Genomic DNA, 11,038 nt, shown 5'->3' with positions numbered 1-11,038 from the left:
TTTTACCCTTACAGAAAAACAATTACTTGCTAAACGTTTTGCTAAATTTGCTTAAAGGTGGCTTCATTGTAAAATGTTGTGACGCACATTTGTAATGGAGAAAAAAAAGCTACCCCCTCATAAGAGTTTTAAAAAGTCGTGGTCGACAAGATTGTTTACAAGTACAATAAGCTCATGTTCCAGGCCTGTTCATCCCAGCTGTCACTTGAGCCATAATGACTTACTGTTCAGTTCTGCACTGTGCCTATTTCAGCTGACTAACATTTCTCAAGTGTTGTTGACAGCAGCATAAAAGTTTATCTGCCGCGTGATTCGGATCCGCTCCAAATTCAAATGGGTTCTCCCTGGGACCATGCTCGACCCTCTCCTTCCGCTAAATTTCATGAAAATCAGGCCAGGGACGTTTTGGTCGTTGTTGCAATTCTGCAACATAACAAACTGAACAGAGAGCACATCCCCCTTGGCGAAAGACGGAGCATACGTTCATGAGACGGACGTACCGTGTGCGCGTGATGTCACGAAGCCGGAAGTAGTATTGAGGAGTACACGCTTTGAGTTGTCTTCAACCAGTATTAGCTACAGTTAGCATTACTTTGCATCTCTAACGGCCAATTTCTCTTGGATGAAATGCCTTCGCTAAATGGAAAACCTGATGTTATGTTTGTAAGCTACACACGGTCATTTAAGTGTTGTCTAACAGCCTTTGTTGTCAACTAATGTTAGCTAGCTTACTTTAACTCGAGTGCTAACGTTAGCTGGGATGTAGCAGTCGTGAAGTTAGCTTGTTGCTAGAAATGACAGACTTGTTGTCAGACATGCTTGACCCCTAAATTGTTGTTAAATTATTGAAGTTCCTAGTTCAAAGCAGTTATTCTTCGTTCGATCGCCGTTATTTTAATAACAATGATTAATTTACGATCTACGGATGAAACGATGTCAACGTTTTTGTGACGTTATGCTGTCTCGCTAATGTTAGCTTTAGCAAGCGAAACTCTTTCAAAAGTTATTACAGTTGTACTTGACATGTTACGTTCTGTGATCTCTGGCTTTCTTAGGAGGACGATGATCTGCCTTATGAGGAGGAGATTATCAGGAACCCGTATTCAGTCAAGTGCTGGATGCGTTACATCGAATTCAAGCAGAGCGGACAAAAATCCATCCTCAACATGATTTATGAGCGGGCTCTGAAAGAGCTGCCTGGCAGGTAATTCAACATACAGGGGAATGTTATAAAGAAAGCGTCGACCTTGTAATTAAAATCCACAAATGACTGCAACCACATCTGAACATGCAAGAATATAATAGCTTTGAAATAGAGATTGGACATTTCACAGGGATTGTTGTTGTTCTCGTTGAAAGATTGGATAAGTACATTGGCTTTCATTTAGGTGATAGGGTCAAGATGATCAAGTGAGTGTTAAGATTTTGTACAATAACTATTGCTCATGATCTAACCCTTTTTTGACAGCTATAAACTGTGGTACAATTATCTAAGAGAGAGGCGGAAACAAGTCAAAGGGAAAGGTATCACTGAACCAGGCTATGAAGAGGTCAATAATTGCCATGAAAGGGCATTGGTGTTCATGCATAAGGTAATACCTCCTATAGCACTCCACATTGAACCACTTGACGATACAAAATAATATTACATTGTCATCTAGAAAATGTGCTTGACACTGATCAGATGTTTTTCCTCTGACCAGATGCCTAGAATATGGCTTGATTACTGCCAGTTCCTTGTGTCTCAGTGCAAGATAACAAGAAGTCGTCAAACATTTGACCGTGCACTCAGAGCTCTTCCAGTTACTCAGCATCCGCGGGTCTGGCCTCTGTACCTCCGCTTTGTCCGTAACCTGCCTCTGCCCGAGACAGCCATCCGGGTGTACCGCAGGTACCTCAAGGTGAGACTATAGTACACAAATTTGTTGCATGCAGCAGCGTTCAGTTGTATTTGTGTACCTTTATTTGCAACTTATTGATGTGGATTCTCTGCCATGTCAAAGGTTACTAGATTTTCTGTTTTCATCTCAAGGATGTTTCTCCAAGTCACTCTGGATGACTGGTGAAACATCTTTTTGATTATGAGAAAGGAGGCTTTATTGAGCATTTATGTTGATTAAGAGGTCAAACACATGTCCTTAAAAATCATGTGAAAAAAAACAATAAAAAAGGATTACTATTTATTTGTGGAATAACTTCTGAAATGGGAGGCTGTCAATAGATTAAGACCTTCAAATTTAAGTGAACATTTTTTTTTGCTCTTTGTACCATTTAGCTTTCTCCAGAGAATGCTGAGGAATACATTGACTACTTACGGTCTGTTGGCCGCTTGGATGAAGCAGCTGTGCGACTAGCAGCTATTGTCAATGATGAAAGCTTTGTGTCCAAAGAGGGCAAATCTAACTATCAAGTAAGAATTTCTCCTCATTCCAAGCACCTCTAAATATGCATGTTTTTTAAGCTGACCATGCAAATGGATAAATGTTCTTTCTGTGTTTATTTGTTGGACAGCTGTGGCATGAGCTATGCGACCTGATCTCTCAGAACCCTGATAAGGTGACCTCTCTGAATGTAGGAGCCATCATCCGAGGAGGCCTCACTCGCTTCACAGACCAACTTGGAAAGCTCTGGTGCTCTTTAGCTGACTATTACATCAGGAGTGGCCACTTTGAGAAGGTGGGTTTTTTCTGAATAACTTTAATTTCTCCGCACATCATAGCACTTAAACAGGCAATAGATTTTTCGTAGTTAATAGTTGTTTTGCTTTAACTCATCATTATGAAGTAAATGTTTATTGCACAATTTAATGGTTGTGAAATAATGACACTATTGGTGTTTAAATTGATTCCCTATAAACCTTGCTTTTGTCTCCCAGTGAGCACGAAATCTCTTGGGAAAATGAAGGCTGACTGGTGGGCATCGTTACTGTCTGCTTTCTCGTCTCAATTTAAGACCAGATTAATGAACAATAAGTATTTGCCCTGTGTGGTTGTGCTGAGGAAAATGGAAAGTGATCCAGTTTTCTTTACCAATAATACACATGGAAAAGCTATGGGCTGGAAAGTTGTCTGTTTCCATTTTAACACATTTTTCCCTCTAGCTTTGTGTCAAGCTAGTTGGCCCATTGGTATATAGACACAACTCTAGTTTGACTGTGTGACTGATTGGGACTATTGATGTTTCTTTTCTTCCTCAGGCCCGTGATGTATATGAAGAGGCCATCCTTACAGTTGTAACAGTAAGGGATTTCACACAAGTGTTTGATAGCTATGCCCAGTTTGAAGAGAGCATGATCGCAGCGAAGATGGAGACCACTGCTGAGATGGGGCAGGATGAAGATGGTGTGTTTGGAGTCATTGATATTGGCAAAAGTCTTTGTGTTTAATTCACATGTCATCCATTACTTACCTTACTCTTTGTCCTTCTTCTCTAAGATGATATTGACCTGGAGCTTAGACTGGCCCGCTTTGAGCAGCTGATAGCTCGGCGCCCCCTCCTGTTGAATAGTGTGCTGCTGCGGCAGAATCCTCATAATGTCCATGAGTGGCACAAGCGGGTAAAACTGTATGACGGCAATCCACGGCAGGTGAGTTTTTTTGAAACAAAGAACAGAATTAATAATGGTATCAAATTTCTGCAAACTTCTGCATCTCAGTCTTGTGCAACCCTCTTCAGATCATCAACACATACACTGAGGCAGTACAGACTGTGGATCCAATGAAGGCAACAGGGAAGCCTCACTCTCTCTGGGTTTCATTTGCTAAATTCTATGAGGAAAATGAGCAGCTGGATGATGTAAGTTGGTCTTCTCACAGGGTTTGTGGATACTCTAAGCAAATCAGGTTCAAATTCTTTTTCTTTTGTTATGTTTTAAGTCAAATGTCTATCTCTCAGGCCAGGACAATTTTTGAGAAGGCCACCAAGGTGAACTACAAGCAGGTGGATGACCTTGCTGCAGTGTGGTGTGAATATGGAGAGATGGAGCTCCGGCACGAGAACTATGAACAGGCACTGCGCATACTGAGGGTAAGACATTTGTATCTCCTCTGCAGTCATAGTTGTTGGTGCAGTCAGTAGTAAAGTAGTACCATTTACACTAGATATTGAGTAACATCTAGTGGCTGGACTGAGAAACTACAACAACATGTGAGCCAGCGGTATTTTAAAGCATATTCAGTATCAGCTGATCGTCTTTTTAACTTGCCACCTGGGAACTGAAACAATATTCTGTAGATAAAACCTTAGGCTGCAGATTATAAGGGTGCTTGGTGTATACGGTTGGCATCAATGTGTAAATCTCAGCTTGGATATTGTCGAGCAAAAACATTACATATTGTTGATTGCTTTGTGGAAGCTCTCTCCACCTCTCAGACATTACACAAATGTTCACTTTTGTTTGGGGTAAACTAAACCAAATGCATAGTGCACACAGTATCACTTAGGGCACTTTGATATTAAAGTATTGAAAGCAAAATAAATTTAGGACAGCTCTGCGTGTTCAGAGATTGTGAAATCTAAGCAACAGAGAAATAGCAATATTTGTCCCTGCTCATGAATTATGGCAATTTAAGGAAAATAGTAGAATATTACTGATTGCACCTTTAAATATGAGACCACTTTGTATTAGAATGCTTTGTGCACATAGTTGTAAGTAATACTTTTAAAAAAATAATATTTTAATATAGAAAGCTACAGCCATCCCATCTAAGAAAGCGGAGTACTTTGACGTGTCTGAGCCAGTCCAAAACAGAGTCTACAAATCCTTGAAGGTCTGGTCTATGCTGGCAGACTTGGAGGAGAGCCTTGGCACTTTCCAGGTATGTTCTTTACATGTCTTTGTATATTACTACATATGAGCCACTGTAATGAAATAGGTATACATCACATGGCATGAAAATGCTTAGATTTTTGGTCTTGGTCTTAGAATCCTGATCCACTGTGTGCTTTTGACCTTTCATTTGTCTCCGAGTTGTATATGTGGAGTGTAATTCTTCCTCCATTTTCCTTTTGTGTCCCTAGTCTACAAAAGCAGTGTATGACCGCATTATTGACCTCCGCATCGCCACGCCACAGATCATCATCAATTATGCCATGTTCCTCGAAGAGCACAACTACTTTGAGGAAAGCTTCAAAGTAAGAACATGCCACTAATGAACTACACCAACATTTCATGTCAGTATGTATTCTTGCCTTTGTCAACGTACCACACATTTAACCAATTCTCCGATGTATTTTTCAATATCTTTTCAGGCATATGAGCGTGGTATCGCTCTCTTCAGGTGGCCAAACGTTTATGACATCTGGAACACTTACCTCACCAAATTCATTGATCGTTATGGGGGCAAGAAGCTGGAGAGAGCTAGAGATTTATTTGAGCAAGCCCTGGACGGGTGCCCTGCCAAGTTTGCCAAGAGTATGTAGCTTTGTTAGAATTGCATTGACAACTTGTATACTGTATATTCCACATTCCATATCTCCTTTTTTTTTTTTTTATACTGTGCCTTCCTTTACAGCCATTTACCTTTTGTATGCCAAATTGGAAGAGGGATATGGATTGGCACGACATGCCATGGCTGTCTATGAAAGAGCAACCCAGGCAGTAGAAAGTGAGGAGAGGCATCACATGTTCAACATCTACATCAAGAGAGCAGCTGAAATTTATGGAGTCACATACACCAGAGCAATCTACCAGAAAGCTATTGAGGTACTTGTGGTGGCTTTAACACTGTATTTTGTCTGGGGAAATCTTCAAACCATTGCGTTGCTTAATCACTACTTGCAGTACTCTGTAATTGTACTGCAGCTACATGCTCTACACCCAAGAATAGGAGATGTGGCTATATGTAATTTCATAGATTCACACATGTCCTGGGTGAATAATAATGATTCTTCAATACCTTCATGCTTTCAAATTATTATCTGTGGGTTATAAGTTAAATCATTCTGTTATTTCTGAAATTACAAGGTTTGCTGTGAAGTGGTGTTATAAAGTTATCTAGTGTTTTTTTATTTAGCTTTTTTATTAATTTGCAGGATTTTCCTCAGTGTCATAAAATTAGGCTAGCCTGATTTTTATTTGTTCTCATGCCTGAAATCTTGGGATACAATAGATAAAGCTTTTCAATAGAAAACATTTTTTTCCCTTTCTTTCAAATTACAAGAACTAAAATCGAAATTGTACCTTTGTACTCATACAGGTCCTTCCTGATGAGCATTCGAGGGACATGTGCCAGCGATTTGCTGACATGGAGAGTAAACTTGGTGAGATTGACCGAGCCAGAGCAATCTACTCCTACTGTTCCCAGATCTGTGATCCCAGGGTGAGCTAAACCAACTCCTGCCATTGCCTGTTTCTGAATTAAATGTAACATCTCAGTCAGTGATGTGCATGTCATAACTACTCTTGATATGTTTATGAACTTGATCTTCCAGGTGACGGCCAATTTCTGGCAGACCTGGAAAGAATTTGAGATCCGCCATGGAAATGAAGATACTATTAGAGAAATGCTGAGGATCAAACGCAGTGTCCAGGCCACATACAACACCCAGGTCAACTTTATGTCGTCACAGATGCTGAAGGCCACAACAAGCTCCACAGGCACTGGTAAGAATCTTTGCAGCAACTCCTTAGCAGCTGACAGGGTCATCCTGGGCTTGTACCATTATCTGTATGGGCTATATAGGATGTTGGGGGGATGTTAATATTTAATAACAATATAGTTACATTGATATGGTAGCCAGGCTACCTATCGATTCAAATCCTAAAGTTAGACCCCAGAAATGCCCAAGCATCGGTGTACTGATGTATTGGGGTTAAGGTTTTCTGTGTGTGTCCAACCATTTTATTACTATTTGTGTCCAGTGTCAGATCTTGCTCCAGGCCAAATGGGAATTGATGACATGAAGATGTTGGAGCAGAAAGCTCAGCAGCTTGCTGCAGAGGCCGAGCAGGACAAACCCAAGCTCAAAGAGAAGATCCTCTTCGTCAGGTATGTCTTTTGTCTCTTTATACTCTGTGTGAAAAAGCAGTGGTTAGAGATCCTTTGCTTTAGTAAAAGTACTAATACCACACTGTGAAAACACTGAACCTAAATTCCTGCATTTATAACCTTAATTAAAGAAAATTAAAAGTATGTAAGTATTAAAACCAAATGTAACCTATGTATGAAAAATTAAAGAACTCGTTTTGAAGTAAAATCTTTTACTGTCATGTTTTTGGATTGATATTACCTCTGCATTCAACTTCTGTATATACTGTTGTAGGGCTGCACAAAAAATCGCGATCTCGATTCACACATACGCGTGATCTCATATCTACACACAGCGATTCTGAAGCATTTTGTATCTCGAGCTGAATCACAAACAAATGCTCCTATTTTCCTCCCGGATTTTTTGAAGCGCCCCCAAACGCAGCATGCCGCTGCCTCTGCCCTCAACCTGTGGTAAAGCGTCTTGACAACACGTGATTCAGTGGCGGAAGCCCGCCTGCAGTTAAGTGTATGGAAAGAGTGAGTGAGAAGCCGTTTTTAGACGGGGCAGCAAGCCGCCAATCTGCCCGTCCTTTTGGCGGCTAGGTCCGCGGTTTTAGACAGAGGGCGGCAAAATGGGGGTCTGTTTTGGTCCGCCGATTTCCCACCTCGGAGGGTACACTTATTTCCGCCTCGCCTGCTAGATGAGCAACTGGACAGCCGCTGAGATCAGGAGATGCTAGCGTCTCCTGGATCTCTAGCTGTATGGTTGTGTTAGCTTGTTGTGTTAGCCACAATCTAGGAACGGTCGCTACTCTCAAATTAAAAGCCCCCCGCTAAGAACCCAGCTCTAAACTCCAATGGGGTGTAATGTAAAGCTCTTATTTTGAAGACAAATTCGTTCACCTAGCTTAAGATACGGCCCCCAATAAACACTGTACAACATGAGGTATAAAAGAATACCCTCTCATCTTGGGAGACAATTTTTTTTTTTTTTTTTGTGCGTAAAAATAATTTCTCATCCAATGATAGAACTTGAAATGAACAAAAAAAGCATTGCTTTGGCAGAGGCATAGTAGTATCTGCCATACTATCATGTTTTTGTTTGTTTTGTTCAAGTTCATCAGTGCAATAAACATTTTGTGAAAAAAATCGTGCCAGAGAATCGTGATCTCAATTCTAAGCAAAAAAATCGTGATTCACATTTTTTCCAGAATCGTGCAGCCCTATACTGTTGGGTAGTTTAATCTACAACAGTGGATCATATGACTGTAGGGTCCTTGTCCTGTGAGAACCATGTATCTCTGGAAAGTCTGCTTTTCATGAGCTCAGAAAAACTGCCATATGTTCAGCTCTGTACCAGTGTATTTTACAGCTAATGCAGTTCTTCTTAATTAGAACTTGAGTAAAATTACTTCATTCCATTCCACCACTGGTGAAATGTTTGTATTTTATAAAAATTGGACTAAATGTTTCAAAGGATATGTCGACAGATAAGTCTTATTCTCTACATCTGTGCAGGAGTGACACATCTCGCAGTGAGTTGGCTGAGCTTTCCAAACAAGCCAATCCTGATGAGATTGACATTGATGATGATGACGAGGATGAAGACGATGAAGACCAGGGACCGGATGGTGAGTGACCAAGCCTCAATCTAAAACAGAAACATTTGGTGTCTGTTTAAGCATTTATGCAGACATGTTTTATTCATGGTCATGCATCTGCTAATTGTCTTCTCTTTTTGGCCTTTACAGAGGTGCAGCTTGAGCAGAAGAGCGTCCCCACGGCCGTCTTTGGAGGGCTTAAAGATGACTGAAAGAGACATTCTTCTGATTTCTCTTGTAGACATTGAATGGGCTCCTTTTTAGATATATATAAATGCTCAGTTGCATTCACTTTATTTTTATAGACTGTGACATGAGTGAAAAACATAACACAAGTATTTTCCTGATGTATTCTTTGTGGTACAAAAAGCAAACATACGAGCCTGTATTCATTTTGGCCATGTGGTGTCAGTCTTTCTCAAGTATGAAACTTCAGATAATTGAACAACTGCAGCCTGCTGTAATGAAATACTCATATTTGGCTACATTGTAGCTGTAACAGTTTAATTTTGTCTCTTAATAGAATTTTGTTAATGTGCTAACAGTAAAAACAATGTTACCAAGCACTGACCAATGCAGAGACATTTCTTTGACAGGAAGCTCTGCCCTAGAAAACATAGGGGAGGAGCATGGTTTCTCCAACAGGGAGCTTTCATTTAGAGTGGAGCATTCAAGCCTCACATTGTTGCCTTGAGGATCACCAGTAGGGGGGTGTCTTGCAAAACCCAATGTTTCTAAAAGATTTCAATACTTGTATATTTCCTTAACCAAAAAATTAAAAATGGTGCTGTTATTGTACCTGTATCATGATTCAGCTACACTTGATGAACAGTTTGTACTCATGCAGCAACTTAAATGTCTGGTAGAATAATATGAGGGCTATGAAAAGAAACGTAAACAACTCATTCTGCTTATTTGGAAGGAGAAGAAGATTTGGTTTCCTAACTCCTATTTGTTTTGGGGGTTTTTGTTACAGTTGCAGGTGTTAACATGGCTCACTAACAATTTCTGAGGCTGATAGTGTAAATGTCTGTTTCAGTCAGCATTGTTGAGGGCCTTCTTATCCCCCAGTGCAGCCTGAAATTGTTTGGTATGCAGCAAGACATTTGAAATGTTGCCCATTTCCACACTGCTTATGTTTGCAGTCTTTGTGAATTATGTTCCAGCAATTCTGCCAGTGAAAAGCTAGTCTGACTTCAAATCTCTGAATGTTTCCTTATGTTTTCTTGTAATAAAAATAAAATTATACCAGTTAAATGCAGTGTCTTGCAAAACTCAGACATAACCTGACACATTTACATTTCGCTCCAGTGTTGTATGTGGAAGCTGTGTATTTTGGGGGGAATTCATTCAATACAGAATGTGATTAAGTATTAAATGGAAAATGCCTCATGCTTTTAATCAAAGCCACTCCGTTGTAAGAGTTAAATTGTCAGAGGACTGGAAGAAGTACTGACTAGGAAGAAATTGTTTCTTTCATAATTAGATTAAAATAGCTGAGAGGTAATCGTCTTACAAAGTTACTGCGGTGGAGCACTTGGAGTGCTCTTGTAACTTTGAGCAGCGTCATGTGATGAGGCACTCTTGGGATTTCTGTTTTCCAATGGGGATGGTGCCACTGGAAACGACTTTTAACAAACAATTAGAAAGAAACTGTCCCAAGTCTATAATTAGAAGCAAACAATTAACATTTTCTCCAAATTTAAATGACATTGTCCTTTATGCATAGATAACATAGTATAGTACATTCACACACTGTTTTTATCTGTATATACTGCAGGCTAGTAATGTGGAGTTAGGTATATAAGAAACATCTGCTGTTTTTTGACATTGCTGCTGATCTTTAAAAGGCTTTTTCTTCTTTTTCCACATGTTGAGCTAAGATGGAGAACAGAGGACAAATAAACATGCATGTTATTTACATTGCATGCTGATTTGATTTAATCTTGTATTTTGATGAAAAACATGGTTTTAAGTTTGTTTGACTAACATAAGATGCCTAGTGGTGTAATGGTTGTGGTGGTCTCCAAGTGTCAACACTAACTATGGTCTGAACTGGTTTGTCAGAATATATATTTTATTAATGACTTTGATGTACCCTTTTTAGTGGCCACTTAAGGGTTATTTCTCCAAAAACAAGTAAGTAAACATGAAGAAGTCATGGTTCTTGCATGCCTCTCTTCCTATGGTAAAAAAAAAGGGGGGGAGGGCTTGCCAACCCAGGTGCATGCTGGACTTATACCTGCTCTTCTACCTATACAACCTCAGGTTCCCACATTATCACTAAAAAATATCAGTTATGCGAAAAGTAAATGTGCTGAACCAGCTAATAATTAACCTAAACACATAACCTAAAAAGCTTATCTGGATAAAGAAAAACATCTAGAATAATCAAATTCTATACAATACTACATATTATTAGTAAAACAGCAACAAATAAATAGCTCCTACAGCCTTATTTCTCAT

At 39.7% G+C, this 11,038-nt stretch overlaps 1 protein-coding gene across 1 annotated transcript; it reads left to right on the top strand.

Moving 5' to 3' along the window:
• Positions 1 to 484: 484 nt before the first annotated feature.
• xab2 (XPA binding protein 2) lies at positions 485 to 9,833 on the top strand. The gene is made up of 19 exons (XM_030407944.1): positions 485 to 663; positions 1,056 to 1,204; positions 1,469 to 1,592; positions 1,704 to 1,901; positions 2,276 to 2,410; positions 2,512 to 2,676; positions 3,197 to 3,341; positions 3,435 to 3,586; positions 3,676 to 3,795; positions 3,895 to 4,026; positions 4,686 to 4,817; positions 5,020 to 5,133; positions 5,251 to 5,413; positions 5,514 to 5,704; positions 6,198 to 6,320; positions 6,433 to 6,604; positions 6,863 to 6,989; positions 8,490 to 8,602; positions 8,723 to 9,833. The coding sequence occupies exons 1-19, from the start codon at positions 628 to 630 to the stop codon at positions 8,782 to 8,784; spliced, it is 2,553 nt and encodes an 850-aa protein (XP_030263804.1). The 5' UTR covers positions 485 to 627; the 3' UTR covers positions 8,785 to 9,833.
• Positions 9,834 to 11,038: the final 1,205 nt, after the last annotated feature.

The sequence above is a fragment of the Sparus aurata genome, chromosome 23 (assembly GCF_900880675.1).
Source record: "Sparus aurata chromosome 23, fSpaAur1.1, whole genome shotgun sequence".
Lineage (NCBI taxonomy): Eukaryota > Metazoa > Chordata > Actinopteri > Spariformes > Sparidae > Sparus > Sparus aurata.
The sequence above is the reverse complement of the archived record's forward strand: the minus strand, read 5'-3'. Positions and strand labels throughout refer to the sequence as shown.